The sequence below is a fragment of the Citrus clementina genome, unplaced genomic scaffold, assembly GCF_000493195.1.
Source record: "Citrus clementina cultivar Clemenules unplaced genomic scaffold, Citrus_clementina_v1.0 scaffold_3, whole genome shotgun sequence".
Classification (NCBI taxonomy): Eukaryota; Viridiplantae; Streptophyta; class Magnoliopsida; order Sapindales; family Rutaceae; genus Citrus; species Citrus x clementina.
Window position 1 is genome coordinate 49,633,296 of NW_006262339.1, and position 15,497 is coordinate 49,648,792.

Sequence of the window (15,497 nt, forward strand, 5' to 3'; positions counted from 1 at the left end):
TTATTTGATTAAACCTTCTTTTTCCTCGATAATCTAGCAGTGTAAAAGAGAAAAACAAAACAAACAATTCTTTCATAATTTTTTAGCATATGCAAATTAGACAATACGCATATTAAACTTTTAAAATCTAGAAGATGACCAAAAGGAAGAGAAAAATTGTCTAAAGCCTCAATTTTACTATAATTTGATGAATCTAGGGGTGGGCACAATTTACTTCATTTTATTTTTTGCCAAACGGAGCTGAACCAACTAAATTTCAGTAGAAATATGAACTGAACTGAAATTTCGGTTCATTTAATTTTTAATCTTTAAAATCTTGGTTTTCTCTGGTTATTGGATTTTCAGTTTCGGTTTTTTTTTTTTTTTTGTTTATTCACTTAAATTGTTCCTTTTTTTTTTCAGTCCATTCGGCGGCTCAGTTATTTTTCACACCTCAAATGCATCTATCACCGCGCAAGAAAATTAATTGCAAAATAAAGACTCAACATTTAAATTGATGATGGAGAAAATAAAATTAAAGTTTTCGGTATAAATGTAGTAAATGGGAGTCAATGGGTGTCAAGACTTAAGAGTAATATATGTTTATTCAATTGAATAAGGTTATCGATTAGTAATAAATTTATTTAAGAGTCATATACAATTTCTTTTAAATGCTGGCTCACCCAAAATAAAATTATTCCTTACTTAAGAAAAAAATGGTGAATAAAGAGAGGCTCAGCCATTGTCCATTAGAATGTTTTAAATTTATTTTTTTAATTCACAATGGCATGCTTAAAAAGTCAAGATAGAAAATTTTACATCTTAAATAATGTATCACCCATAAATAATTATCATGATTTTGTTAATAATTGATTTTTTTAATAATAATCATTAATTTATAAGTTAATTTCACTCCATTAATAAATAAATAAATAACATATGACCTGTTATATTATTTAAAATACAAATTTTCTGAGGCTAATTTTATAACAGAAACTAGACTGGAGAGTAGAAAGTAGAAAGAGTGGCACTTAAATGTTGACAGCCGACATTTTTCGTTTATGTTGACGCGCCACCAGCTGAGAGAACCAAAAGCGTCAAAAGCACGCTTAGTGTTTATTTAATTGACATAAAAACAGCGAGAGTATTTCACTGGTTATATGTTAGGGTTACAAATTCCGCGCCAATTCGTGTCCCTTGTCTCGGTAGAATTAAATGGACATCAAAGAGGACAGGCAAGAAAAAACTCCAACAGTTCCCAAATCAACACCAAGTCCAAGCCCTAAAGAGAAGGTGAACGTAAATGCGTCTCAGTCGAGCTCATCGCACCCTCCTCACCAAAACCCTAATGCCACATCTCCAAAGAAGGCCGTGGTCCCCAGTCATTTTGTCTTCTGGGTGGCCGGCACTTACGCTGCTCAGCCTCTTCAAAATTACGACCCCAAAGTCTGGGGCGTCCTTACCGCTATTTCTAACAACGCTCGCAAACGCCACCAGGTACCTACCTTACCATAAACCCTAATTCACCAATTTCCTTTTCTTCTCTTCATTATTTATTTTTAAATTCGCTCGATTTTTGGGCTTTCTTCGAAATCTGTATTATTATTGTTATTTATTTCCCGTAATGCCAGGGCATAAATATTCTTTTGACTGCGGATGAACATTGCATTGGCCGATTGGTAGATGATGCACATTTCCAGATTGACTCAAATGCTGTCAGTGCAAACCATTGCAAGATATACAGGAAGAAGTTTGCTAGTGGAGATTTAGATCATTCTCCTAGCGGTTGCTCATCTGTGTGCTTGAAAGATACGAGGTTGTGTATTGCTTAGAAAGCTCTGTAATTTATTGCTTTTAAAAGATGTGTACTGATTGTATTTGTGCAGCACAAATGGGACTTATGTCAACTGTGAGAGGTTCAAGAAGAATAGCTCTGAAGTCAATATCGATCATGGTGATATTATATCATTTGCAGCTCCTCCTCAGCATGGTAATTTAGTAAAGGTTTTTCCTTGTTACTGATGAAGACAAATTGATTTTTTTTTTCCTGCTGCTTCAACAGAGCACAGTCAATAATCATTCTCCTAGACTTTCATTTTTAAGAAATCTGTTTATTCTGATGTCAATTTTATAATATTACTGATGATACCTCTTATGATTGAATTTTACAGCATCTTCATAACTATTCTTTTCTCTTTTTTTGGTCTTGAAACCAAAAATAAAAAAGAATGGGTAAATGATGGTTTTGTTTCAAATCTGGGCATTATAATGCTCTAGGTTTTTCACACGAGCATCCTTCTGCCAATTTACTATAACTGTCTAGCTTGAAAATTTTTGCCTCAGAGTGGATGGTTGTAAAGGTTATCGTGATTGTACAAAGAATAGGACACATTGCAAAAATTTATTTATCTTTCTGTTACTTTTAACAGACCTTGCATTTGCATTTGTATTTCGCGATGTTTCGAGGTCTACTCCTACAATGGAAGGTGCTGCTGCAAAGAGAAAAGCAGGTATATTCATTTACTTTAATGTTTCATTGAACTTTTTCATGTCATAATTGCCATTCCTTAGTATTCTTCATTAGTTGACCAAGTTTCATCTGAATTTGAATGATTAGTACATTGTATGAAGTTCTTAAATCTTAAAGACACAAAATTTTTTATTTCAGTATACGTAAAACATTTTACTTAGCTCATAACATTAGTGCTATGCAACTCAATTGCTTTCTTGTCTGTGGATTACACTGTCAGCTCAGCAATGCATCAATTGCATTGTTTATGAAGATTAGACCTCTGAATAAACATTAGCCAAAATCTCTATATGCTGTAGTATTGATGGTGATTATGCTCTTGGCTATTACATGATTTGTTATGCCTTTTCCTATACCTATTGCTCTTTTCATTAAAATGTGCAATCAGGTCCTCCTTGGGGTTAAATGCTTCTCCTTGCTTCCAATTTTCAGACTTATAGATAAATTGATGAACTTTTTCTGTGTTCTACACAGAGGAGTATGTTTCTGATAACAAGAGACTTAAAGGTATTGGCATATGCTCTCCTGACGGTCCTCTATCTCTTGATGATTTTCGAAGTCTTCAGCGGTCAAACACGGTATATTATGAGTTCATTACTCTAGTGATTGAGACATCGAAGAGTATCTATTACAAGCTTTCTGACCATTTTCACATTTTAAATGCTGTCACCCGCAGGAATTAAGGAAGCAATTGGAAAGTCAGGTCCTGGAAATTGATAAATTGCGAAATGAGAATCGTGTAGTTGTTGAGCGTCATGAAAAAGTAATCATGTGGTGAATTATGATGTCGATTTTCCTTTTCTTTGACCTTGCATATGTCTGAGTACAATCATCCAACTCTTGATTACTGTTTGAAAATTATGAAAAAGCTTAGTTGGTTCTTATATATCAAATAAACAGTGCAAGTTAAGTTTCCTTTTGTAAGCTGTTTGCATTTTTCATCTACTTACTTCAAAGTGTGAGAAGAAGATTAGCTATACTAACAATTGGGAGTAGGCTAAGGTGACTTAAAATGGTACCTTGTTTCATTCTGCTGTTTCCGCCTACAGCGCTATTAGCAATCTGTTATGTACCAAATTGATCTAGTTTAAGCATGAGTGGAAGTTTGTTATGATGTGCTGATGAAGCAACATCCGACTGTTCTCATACATTACAGTTCTTTTGGTTGTTCGATGTGCTTCTTTCAATTATATTTTGCTTAAAACTCCAATAAATTATGTAGTGATTGCTAGATCTGAAGGGACCTCTGTTTTCTGGTGAATTGAATTTATGCTAATCACTCGTTCTTTGTTTTCACCTACTAAATATTAGTATTTCTGATCACTCAGCCTTGACTTTTAATTGATCTGCAGGAAATGAAAGAGATGAAAGAATCAGTTTCAATATCATATCTTCATCAACTGAAAGTGCTACGCGACATGTTGGATGCTAAACAGAAAGAGCTTGCTGAGATCAGTAGAATATCAGCTGAACAAAAACATGAAATGGAAGACCTTAATGATAGACTTAGTGCTTCCATGCAGTCATGTACAGAAGCAAATGAAATAATGAAGAGGTAAAAGATGTATGATGACTATTCACATGCTCCTATTAAATTCTTTGATTATAACTAAAATAGAAAATTTTGATGAAGCGGTCATTTGTTTCACCCATTTCTATGAACTTCATGAATCTTGGGTCTCAAACTTGCTTTTTGTTATAAAGTTCCAAGAGCAAAGAAAGGATGTAGAAACATTTACTGGATGACTGAAAGTTTTCTACAGTATTTCTAGAAGATGATGCATAATCTTTTACAGGTGTTTGAATGCTAATTGTTTGTTGGTTTTGTCAAAGGCCTCCTTATAAAAGCAAAAGGGAACTCTTAACGAGATTCATCAGGACAAAAGAGATGACTATCTCTGTGGAAATGGTTTTTATCGTTTCCGTGGGCATGGCAAAGTTGTATTCGGAATTAGTGTTTTCTGTGCTTAACATAATTCTCTTTGATCAATGCATTAGCTAATTGGAGTACCCCAGATTTGTTTACATCATTGCTAGCACTCTTTAAGGTTTTTTGGTTTCTTTCAGTTCAATGGTGTAATGCTTCTAGTTGTGCACATTTCAGTATGCCATTTAGTTTTTTGTTTTAGAGACGGCGGCTAATGACTCAACTTTGAGAGGGGATTTAATGTGCTTATGAGAATGATAAGGTAATAATAGTTGATTTTCTTTCTTTTAGTCAGAAGGTGACTATAGATGAACTCAAGACACAATTAGATGAAGAGCGAAACCTGAGAAGAGTAGATCGAGAGAATGCTGAAGCAGACTTGAAAGCAGCAGTGCAGAAATCCCAGTTAGAAACTCAAGAGAAATTAAAACGATTGTCAGATGCTGCTTCAAGAAGAGAACTAGAGCAGCAAGAAGTAATTAACAAGCTTCAGGTGAGAAACATCTAGGTCCTTGTTGGTTTATGCATGTTCCATATTCATGATTATTTTCAAAAGATTTAAATAAAAATGTGAATAATTGTGCATTTGAAACCAGATAGCAGAGAAACAGAGCTCTTTGCAAGTGGAAAGTTTGAAGCTCAAATTGGTACTATTCTCATCCCAATTTCATATCTGGGTGATATCGCTTCCCTGCCTTACCACCCGTTCTCCCCCCACCCCACCCCACACCACACACACACACAAATAAAAATCTATAGGTCTGTCTCTCACTTTTGTTTTATGCCGTAGGATGAGACTAGGGAAAGGTTGGTCACCTCTGATAATAAAGTTCGGCTGCTGGAAACTCAAGTTTGTAAAGAACAAAATGTCTCAGCAAGTTGGAAAAAAGTAATTATGTCTCTTACTGCCAACTTGGATATATTCAAATATGTATTTCTGTATCTATTTTGGTAGTACGATTTAACCATTATGCCAGGGGATTATTTCCCAACTCTTATTTTGCACTGCTTGTTGGAGCAGAGAGTTGAAGAACTTGAGAATGAAATTAAAAAGCTGAGGGAAGAGCTCGAGAGTGAAAAGGTATAAAAGCAGCAAGTTTTTTACAAAACCATACGTCGTTTAACATCGATATGTGGGTTTAGATTTCCTTTATATGATGTCCTCTTTATCCTCAGCCTTCCATTTTATCATTATTAATAATGTTGCTGGTTCCTATGGAATTCTTTGCATATAAAGATTCATATCTTTGTTGATCATGCATGTGGCATTTGAAGGCATGAATTGTACAAGTATCTTATATAGAGACCCTATGTCCCTCCCCCTTTATACAGAAAAAAGGAAAAATGAGATGTGCTGTCCTTTTTTTCAGTTCTTTATTGATAATTTAGTGGGTTATTGTGAATCTCTATTCTACCAATTTGAAACTTTATTTTGCAACTCAATTGAGTTGTATTTTTGAGCTGAGATTTCTCTTGCTGTCGGTAGCAGGCAGCCCGTGAAGTAGCATGGGCTAAAGTTTCTGGCCTTGAACTTGATATACTTGCTGCGACGCGAGATCTTGATTTTGAGAGACGGAGGCTAAAAGCCGCCAGGGAAAGAATTATGCTACGGTAAGGATATTGAGGCCTTGGTGTAATGAGATTTTGGTATAAATGTGTTCACCATTCTAAAATTGTGATATTTGCCAATTCTTTGCATTTAGCATGTGATTTTGTGATAATGATTCATTGCAAAAATTGCTAATTATTCCTGAAATATTCATAAACTTTCCCGGAATATTCATAAACTTTCTGAATTGCGTATATGATTTGCGAAATATTCATAAACTTTCCCGGAATATTAGTCCATGTTTACTATTAGGATTTCATTGTGCATCAGTTTGAAGGCTAATGTTTGCATTTTCAGTCTCTTGTGTAAAATAGGCCAAAAAACTGAACAGGGATTTAAGTAAATAGGATGCTCTCTGATGACATCAGTCTCTTTTAAGACATATTTTACATTATAGAGGACCCCTGTGCTTTAGAGTGCATTTCTTAATACTTTTCGTTTTCACTTCTAAGTACTTTTCGTTTGAACTTTGCACTTCTGAGTATATTCAAGTCACTTTGGCTTTCCTTCTCTTAATTTGTGTTGGATCTTGAATGTTTGATATTTTTCTCATTTTACATATTTGAAAAACTTGTGTAGGAGATGCTGTGGTCACTTTGTTTTCTATTCAAATGGTTGTGGTTTTCGATTCTCTTCATTTGTTTTCTTTCGCTTGGAAATGTTGATATTCAGGACATGCAGAATTGCTGAGTTTTCCATTTTACATTGAAATTGAGTGATGGTTTAATCCCTGTGAATGTGTGGATGGCATCCAGGGAAACACAGTTACGAGCATTTTATTCCACGACTGAGGAGATCTCGGTATTGTTTGCAAGACAGCAGGAACAACTAAAGGCAATGCAGAAGACACTGGAAGATGAGGAAAATTATGAGAATACGTCAGTTGATATCGACCTCTGTGTACCTGACGGTGAAAATAGCAGAACTATAGTTGGAGAAAAACTGCCAAATGGGCATCACAGCAACAGTGCTGCCAAGGCTGACTCCAGTGGTGAAGCCAGTACTACTGAGAAGCACGACTGTGATATCAGAAGTCAGGAAGAAGGTCAAAATACCCAAGAGGCAGAATTTACTAGTGGTGATCGTACTTGTAAAGGTGGCTTTGGTTCTGACATAGATGGTGTTGGCACAGGGCCTATTTTGGAGGGAGACCCCATTGGAACTGAGCAAGTTCATGAAACTGAAAGCCCTGGGATTGATGGTGAGCAGAATATTGATTTGAACAAACCTGAAACTTTAGCTGGTGAGACTATGCAGCTTGAGGATGAAGCCCATGGGCATGAAATTGATGAGCAGATTCCCCCAACTTGTCAGGAAACTGTTAATCACTCACAATTGAATAATCCTCTGAGTCAAAAAACCATGGAGGACACAATCAGGACAGCAGACCTTTTAGCTTCTGAAGTTGCTGGGAGCTGGGCTTGCAGTACTGCTCCTTCTGTCCATGGAGAGAATGAATCTCCTAGAAGTAGAGATAACAATGAGGAAGGCCCCCTGGGTCCGCATGATTTCAGTGCACAGGCGGCCGAGAGTCAAAATTTGCCATCTTCAAAAGCTGCTCCCACCAAATGGAGTCATGATCGTCAGGCATTGTGTGAGATGATTGGAATTGTAACTCCTGAATTAAAAGTGCAGTTTGGTGGCGCTGTGGATAATGACCTTCATCAAGGGACAGGAAAATCAGGTTCCATTTCCAGCTCTGACACTGAGTGCTGTGGTGATAGTGATGATAATGATGGAGCAGATACTAAATGTTCAGGTGCAGATAATGATGGTAGTAACCCAGCTGATGAGGATCAAAATAACAAAGACGAGCAATGGATGAAGATGATGAAGCTACCCAGGAAGATTCTGTAGGATAGCAGCCATGTTGATTAGGTATGGCAGTCGTAAATACTCAACGTCAATGAGCTCGTTCCGCTTTCGGGGGCTCGCTTTGTCCTATATATATATATTTTGGCTATTTAGTCTGTATGTAAATTATTAAACTAATTAAGCCTGCATATGTTTTTTTTTTCTTGTATTGCCTGTCTTCACTAAAGAGAATTTTAGCTGACACCTGTGCAAGCCTGAACGGTACTGCATTTGATGTTCAACTAAATGAACATTTTGCGCCGAGGCGCTGTGGTGTTTAAATAACATATACTACGTATACTTCTGAAATGTGCAAAGATTAATTGCTAAGTCAGATGGGAAAAACATGCAATCGGGTATAGCTTTGCATAATGTTACGGCCTCTTTTTTAATCAATAATTATAAGTAATAATTAATAAACTCTCCAAGACTCGTTATACGTTTTAGGTGTCATGATTTCCATACAGCAGCAGCTAGGTTGGAGTATCTCAGGCATACAGCAGCTGCCTTCTTCACCGTCGGATGCGTGTGAGAAGAATCCAAAACGGTAACCAAAATAGTGAGACACGTGCGATGAGTCCAATTTTCCTGATGATAAGCCCGTTTAGATATTGGAAGCCACATTCCCGTTGTTGCTAATAATCTATGTTAAATATGCTCGATAATACAACACGTAAAATCGTAGAAATGATGAAGCAGCATAAATTCGTAAACGAGACTTGTTACCAGGAAAAAGACAAAAGTTGAACAGGGTTGATTATGTGGGATACATTTGGAAACTGCAAAGTCAAGAGCATTAGTAAGGAATCCTCAAAGGTGAGCAATACGAGGACTGAGCCCAGAGTATCGATCGTTTGATAGCCTTGTGTGTTGATAGTAAATTTCTGTAAGGAAAAAAAGGAAATTTTGAGTGCGGCTTAAGTGACTAGTGATGGTGTTGACGAGCATGTACAGCTGCCATGTAAGCAATGTTACAAGGGCACAGCAAGAACATGATACTGCTACTGCTAGGACAAGAAGAATGTTTAAAGAAGGGAAAATGCTACTTTCCCCGGGTCAAACCCCGTGTCAAATCCCGAATTATTTCAAAACGGCGTCGTTTTGGTTTTTTTTTTTTTTTTTTTTTTTAACTTGCATGAAACGTAGTCGTTTGAGCTAGTAAAAACAAAACAAACTAAGGCAGAAAAAATTCAAGTGCTTCTCTGCCCCTTTCGTTATGACAAAATCCCAAAATCATAGAGTTGCAAATAATCACATCCAATGAAGATGACTCCTTGAAAACCCGTATTGCATACTCAAGACAACGGCATTTAGTGTACACCTCAACTAAAGCTCCTCTGCATACAACATTTATCTTGTAACAATTTCTAATCATGAAACAATGAATTTGTTTGCCTTGCTCAAGAGAAGAAATGTTTGCACATGCTGCCAAAAAGAGTTTCAAATGTAAATTTACAAGGTCTTGTCTCCCATTGCATCTCTGAGAAAGATGTCATAGCTTCTTCACTCTGAACACGACGAGCATAGCCAGTCAACACAGCATTCCAAGAAACCTTGTCCCGCCGTTGAGTGAACGCTGTATTTTTTGCAGACCAAATCAGCTCAAATTCCAGACCAAATCAGCACAATTTCCAGACCAAATCAAGCACAAATTGCAGACCAACTCAAGCACAAATTCCAGACAAATTCAAGCACAAATTGTAGACCAAATCAGCACAAATTCTAGACCAATTCAAGCACAAATTGCAGACGAAAACGAAGACGAGAAAACAAAGAGGGGAAGACGAAAACGAAGAGGAGGGGAACAAGGAAGAAGGGCTGCTTGACTCTAGATCGAATGCGATTGGAGATTTTGTTTTCCCAGCTCTAAAAGGATTTTCCTCAACAAAGGGCAACAAGAAAGTCATGAAAGAGAGAAGATGAGCCTATTAGCTAGCGGACGAAGGATTTAGCTCTAGAACCGGCTAGGAACCCGAAAAAGAAAGGAGAATGTGAAAAGCGGATTCCCCTTCTCGTTATCCAATCCGCGGTTGAACAGTTCGAATCTCGACTAAGAATCTATGCTTTTGCAGTCGATTGATGATACAGAGAGCTTGTTTTTATTTTTTTGTTTTAAAGCTCCGAGAGGTCTCTCTCTCCTCTCCGATTTTGTTTGTTGCTATGCTTTGCTTTTTTAGGAGACACAGAGCAAGAGAGAGAGAGAGAGACGAAAACGAAGACAGGAACGTTTGCTTTTGCTAGGGTGAAACGGTAGCGTTTCATGAAGAAGAGAAAACGACATCGTTTTGTTTTAATTTTCGGGGTTTGACCTGGGATTTGACCCGGGGTAAATAGCATAACTCTTAAAGAAGTAGTAGAAAATGTTTCATTCGAAAACCCAAAAGGACGATATTTTAAAGTTTCTTTAAATCCTGACCGTTGTAACAACATGCGTTACGTTGAATCTCACGGTTCTGCCCGCTGCTCCACGTTGGAGTTGGAGTTGGAGCTGGACCCCCTTGTCGTATTCATATAAAAGAAAGAGAGTCGAAGAATTCTACTCTGAGGCCGGTAATGGATTTGGCCCACGTGATTGTCGGCGAGAAATGCTAAAAACAGTCATCATCATCACTGGCTTCTTTCTCTTATTCATCTATTTCGGTATAAATGCTGAATCGCTGGACTAATTCTTTTCAACTCCATTTTAATCTTGCTTTTTCATGCCTGTCAAATGAAAAATGCCGTTTGTTTCAAAAAGATCTTAATTTCTACATGGTGATAGCCTTGCTGGCTAGTAATTCAAGATATGTATGAGTGAAAGCTATTAGTAATCGAACTCCCAAATGGCTCAGCCACTTGTGTTCTATACTTTGATAATGTAGAATTGAGAATCTGTTCAAAATTATCATAAATTGTTTTATATATGATGATATTTGATTCAATTTTGACTCTTCCCTCCTGACACTGCCAAGTGTCCAACTGGCCAATTTAAGGTGACCATGTGAAGTGGCTGAGAATTGAGATGGCGTTGGACCAAGGAAAAAAACAAACCACCATAGGTCAGAATTTATAATTCATCATGATGATGATAATACAGATGCATACTAGCTAGTGTCTTGTGATGATGATGGAGAAGAAGATGAGGCCAAAATGGGTTTCATTCTCCAAATAGACGAGCATGTCTTTTGCTACTCAATTACTTGTAGGATTGTGTCAAAACAATAGCCTAATCTCATTGACTAACTACTCCCCCAGCTTCATTCTCTTCCAATTTCCCCACTCCTTTGATCTCGTGGCTTCTCCTTCTGCGCAACCGCCCACATGTGCTTAATTTGCACTTGGAATTCCATTTGCCTTTACGATAGCTTCTAAATTTTTTCAACTTTGGCTTACTCGAATGTTAGAAACTGAGTGCGGCTAAATTTTTGCAATTGCGCATGCTTTCATATAAATGCAAATGATTAAGCATACTGGGGGGAAGAAATTAAGTCCAAGTTTTGTGTTTGCACTTGGAGGGCCTAAGACTTAAATATATTTTCTTGTGAAAAAGCAGACCAATTACAAGGTTATGCTTGCTTTTGAAACACATCCTTCTAACACACCATGTGCAAGGTTTAATTTTTAAAAAGGAGAAAGGCTTTTGATTTTGACCATACCACATATACTTAGCCAATGTGCATAAATCTCTATTCATGTTAGTTACAAAAACACCCTTTTTATCATTATAAACTCGAAGTAAAGTGCGTCAAATAATGCTCAAGGTTTACTGAATAAAAAGCATGTAATCAAGGACTTTTGACTTAGTTGGTCCACTAGTTAGGTTGGGATCAACTTTGACTTTTTGATGCTATTCTTGTTTTTTTTTTTTTTTTGTCTTAACTAAGAGGTATCATGAGGAGGACCTCAACTGTGAGAGGTACCTTTAAGCCTATACCACAACTCAGACTAGAAGTCCCCGCTCGAATCGAGAGGCACAAGTTCTCCCAACAAAGGCAATTTTCCTGCGACTCGAATTAGGGAGCAAACCCAGTCAAGCCACTTAAGGGGACTCTGGTGATGGCTATTCTTGTTAGTATTACACATTATCATTCTTTTGAAATTACATTGGCAGATTTATTTGACAAGTCATGAAACCAAGGATTCTCCATTTTCTTAGTTAATTACAATTATCGTTAGCTGGATCTATTACTCAATTAGATCATATGCAAACTAATTCAAATTAAACATAGTTAGACGTGTTAATGTATCATTGATAATGGAAGAAGCAAGATTGGTAATATCTCTAGTATTGCTGTTCTTGTGTGAACCCTTGAAAGACTGCGATCTTTCATTTCGGGTTACGTAAGGGAATAGAAAGTAATATGCACGCGAGAACTGAATTTAAAATTAAGATAACAAATGAATAATTGCAGTCCTTTTCTGTGTGCCCAAGAGCCAATAGCCTGCAGGTTCTCCCTTTAGAAGCTTTAAAAAGTAAGAAAAGGCCAAAGAAATTAAAGAGAAAACATTGCCCTCTCATCTCATCGGATTGGTAGGATTGTTTTGTTTCTGTATTTCTCGTCCATCATTAAACTTTAGTAATCATGATTCATGGGCCCGCGTGCCATCATTACGGTGAAAGCCGTCTCTCTCTCTCTTTCTCTCCCCTCGTGTACAAATTAAACACTCTCTCTGTTCCCCACTATATAGCTCACATTTTCTCCTAGCATCCGTATACATTCATCTATCGTATCAGAAACTACTCATCTATCCCCCATATATAACTCACTGGATCTCTGATCTTTTAGGTTCCTCTCAGTTTTAATTTTTAACCCTATTTATTATACACTATATATGTTTGAGTGCGCGCTTGAACTTCTGCAGACTTGATGACTCCATCTCTATGCAGTGGTTGCTTATTGCATTTTGCTTATAGACGCCCATGTCGACGACACAATTTTCGGGTACGCCGCTTAAATAGGTAATTAATTTCACCATCGTGATCGTCATTAAATAACTCACAACCCGGCCGGCTTTCTCTCTCGTTCTCTCTGCATTCACACACACATATACACGCAATACATGCATCGATCGATGTTTAATTCTAAAATTAAATTATATAATTTAAATACAGGGGGAGAAGATTATCATCAGCATTAAACGAGACAATGGAGCTAAAGAGAAAGAACCTGAAGCTGTACATGGAGAACCAGAGCCTCATCAAAGAGAATGAAAAGCTGAGAAACAAAGTTCTTCTTCTTCACCAAGAGAATCAGGCCTTGTTATCTCAGTCACTATTCAACTTACGATTAATTAGTTCGATCCCTCTTCCCTTTTTCCCCTAATTAACCATACTACGTCTGCATGATCATGAAGATGCATGAATTATAAGGAAGGAAGCTTATATGCAACATCAACATGCATGCGTGCACGGTCAATTTGAGGCTAGCCTACCCTGTCGTATTGTCGTCCCTTCTTTATCAACCTTGTTCTTAATTTCCACGATATTCTTATTATTATCGATTCTTAAGGGTAATATTGTAATTTACGTGTAATTAGTATATGGAAGCGAGCTTAAGCTATCTGATGTTATATATATATATATATATATATTCTGTAGTTCGTTCATTTTATATTAATTAGAGTGTGCATGAGTAGACTTACCTTGATTTTGTAACAGGAAATGAGAATTTTGATTGAATTGGTGACGATATTAATTAAGCATCGGCATTCGGCGATCAGTAGATAAGAATATATTCATTATTTCTTTTCCACTGAAGCTTTTCCAGGACCAAACAGCTCAGCTATAACCTCACTTGTGGCTGGCTGGCTACTTGCTAGAAAATTCATCGAGCAGAGATGATATTTGACCCCCTTAATTTATCTTATTTACCTCTATTTTTTAGTTAATTTCATTAAAAATTTTAAACTAATCTTTATCTCTTAATATATGCCCTACTAAATCTTTAATTTACTCTTATTATCATTTATATCTTTTTCTCAAGCACCCACTATATAAAACTAATAACATCTATTTTTAAAAAAGAAAAAGAAAAAGAAAAATCTCTCATAATCATTATAATCTCTCTTTTTCTTTTTAGAAGTTTTATCTATTGTTGCTATAACCACAAAAAAAAAAAAAAGATTTGATACTTGTTCATATTCTTTATTAAGTACTGTAAATTAAATTCTTCTATGATTACAAAAGTAGAGTATGCAATATGAAAAAAAATTAGGGTTTAAAAAATTGAATTAGCTAAATTAAATATTAATACAAATACCAGGAGGGTGCACTTAAGGTATTTACCTTTTTAAGAAATTTTATATAAGGATAAAATTGAGAGTAGCAAAAACTGATTAGTGAAGATTTGTGAAAGAGTCAAAGATTACAATTCTTTGTCAAGACAGATATAGCTAAGAAGCCCCAAATGCCCCAGTTCATAGTAGCCCAAGGTTATATATTATGGGCTTCATGTGTTGAGCCCAATAAAAGGCTAGCCTATTGCTCCTTATCCAGTTCTGATGAGTAATGGATTATTATTTTTTCTTTTTCTGATAGTATTGGATAATGGAGAATTAGGTATAAAGTTAGCAACAAATCAGATACAAAATTTGATATAAAAAAAAAGGACAACATAATATGTATTCTTGGTCTTTTAATGGGAGATCCATAATTTTCTAACATTCAAGAAGGAGGCGCTGATGGTTAAAGCACGTGGAGCCCCCAGCTCTTGATTAATTGCAACTGAAGAAAGACAGAGACTGCATATTATTTGATGCCAGACGGTTTTGGATAAATTCGAAGTATGCCTCAACTAGTTTAATTCGGGGTTTGGCTACGGTGTAACTGTAGTACTGTGATACAATTTAATCCACCGTTGGATGCACTTAAATGGGTGGGATCCACTAGCATCCAACGGCTGGATGTAATTGTGGAACGGTACCACAGTTGCACCACAAATTTTTCCTTAATTATAACAAAAGAAAAAAGAATTTATTTCAAATTATTATGAGAAAATTACATTAACCTTGAAACTTACAATTATTCTTTGGTTGTTTGATTAAATTTATGATTAATGAAACTTATTAAGCCTGAATAAAATTTTTTAAAAATGGCCTTATTTGACTTATTTAAATTTTTTATAATTAGGTTTTTTAGTAATTAGACTTATTTAATTTATTTAATCTTCTGACAATTGGGTTTTTTCGACTTATTAAATTTCCAACCGACATACTCTCTAGCAGTTAGATATATTCAAGGGGTAATTTTTAAAAACCTCCTTTGAGGTTTGAGCTTGTTGCAAGTAGATGACGAGAATCTGTTTATTTATAAAAAAACTCCCTACCGTTAGTTAATTTTAACATTGATCGTTAGTTGACTGTGCAAAGACAATATTGCCCTTAACAACAGTTTGTAAACTGACATAACTAAAAAAAAAAACTAAAATTGTTGGTGCGAAAAGCACAAACCCTATTTTTTGACAATTTTATTCTTGTCAATTCCAAAGATTTACAATATCATAGGTAAAGATTATGACTATTTCATTTTCAAGTTTTTAATTTTATCTTTCTTGTAGGAACTTTAAGAAAATATTAATAATTTAAAGAGGATTTTTCAAGTTTTTAATTTTATCTTTCTT

General features: G+C 35.9%; 1 protein-coding gene across 2 annotated transcripts; it reads left to right on the forward strand.

Annotated features, from left to right (window-relative positions):
* Positions 1 to 1,015: 1,015 nt before the first annotated feature.
* LOC18048485 (myosin-9) lies at positions 1,016 to 8,210 on the forward strand. Of its 2 annotated transcripts, none has more exons than XM_006445166.2 (13): positions 1,016 to 1,476; positions 1,611 to 1,795; positions 1,866 to 1,969; positions 2,409 to 2,489; positions 2,984 to 3,087; positions 3,186 to 3,272; positions 3,862 to 4,064; positions 4,728 to 4,929; positions 5,033 to 5,083; positions 5,227 to 5,325; positions 5,458 to 5,517; positions 5,923 to 6,047; positions 6,801 to 8,210. In XM_006445166.2, exons 1-13 carry the CDS (start codon positions 1,195 to 1,197, stop codon positions 7,900 to 7,902), a joined length of 2,685 nt encoding a protein of 894 aa, XP_006445229.1. In that variant the 5' UTR covers positions 1,016 to 1,194; the 3' UTR covers positions 7,903 to 8,210. The 2 variants fall into 2 exon arrangements, with proteins under 2 accessions (XP_006445229.1, XP_006445230.1); XM_006445167.2 differs by having other exon boundaries at positions 5,926 to 6,047.
* Positions 8,211 to 15,497: the final 7,287 nt, after the last annotated feature.

Excerpts from the sequence above, each read along its gene's own strand:
- LOC18048485 (XM_006445166.2), top strand. The coding sequence starts at position 1,195 with ATGGACATCAAAGAGGACAGGCAAGAAAAAACTCCAACAGTTCCCAAA. Across the intron at positions 4,065-4,727 it reads GCAAATGAAATAATGAAGAG|TCAGAAGGTGACTATAGATG; the intron begins GTAAAAGATGTA and ends TCTTTCTTTTAG. Across the intron at positions 5,518-5,922 it reads AAGAGCTCGAGAGTGAAAAG|CAGGCAGCCCGTGAAGTAGC; the intron begins GTATAAAAGCAG and ends TGCTGTCGGTAG.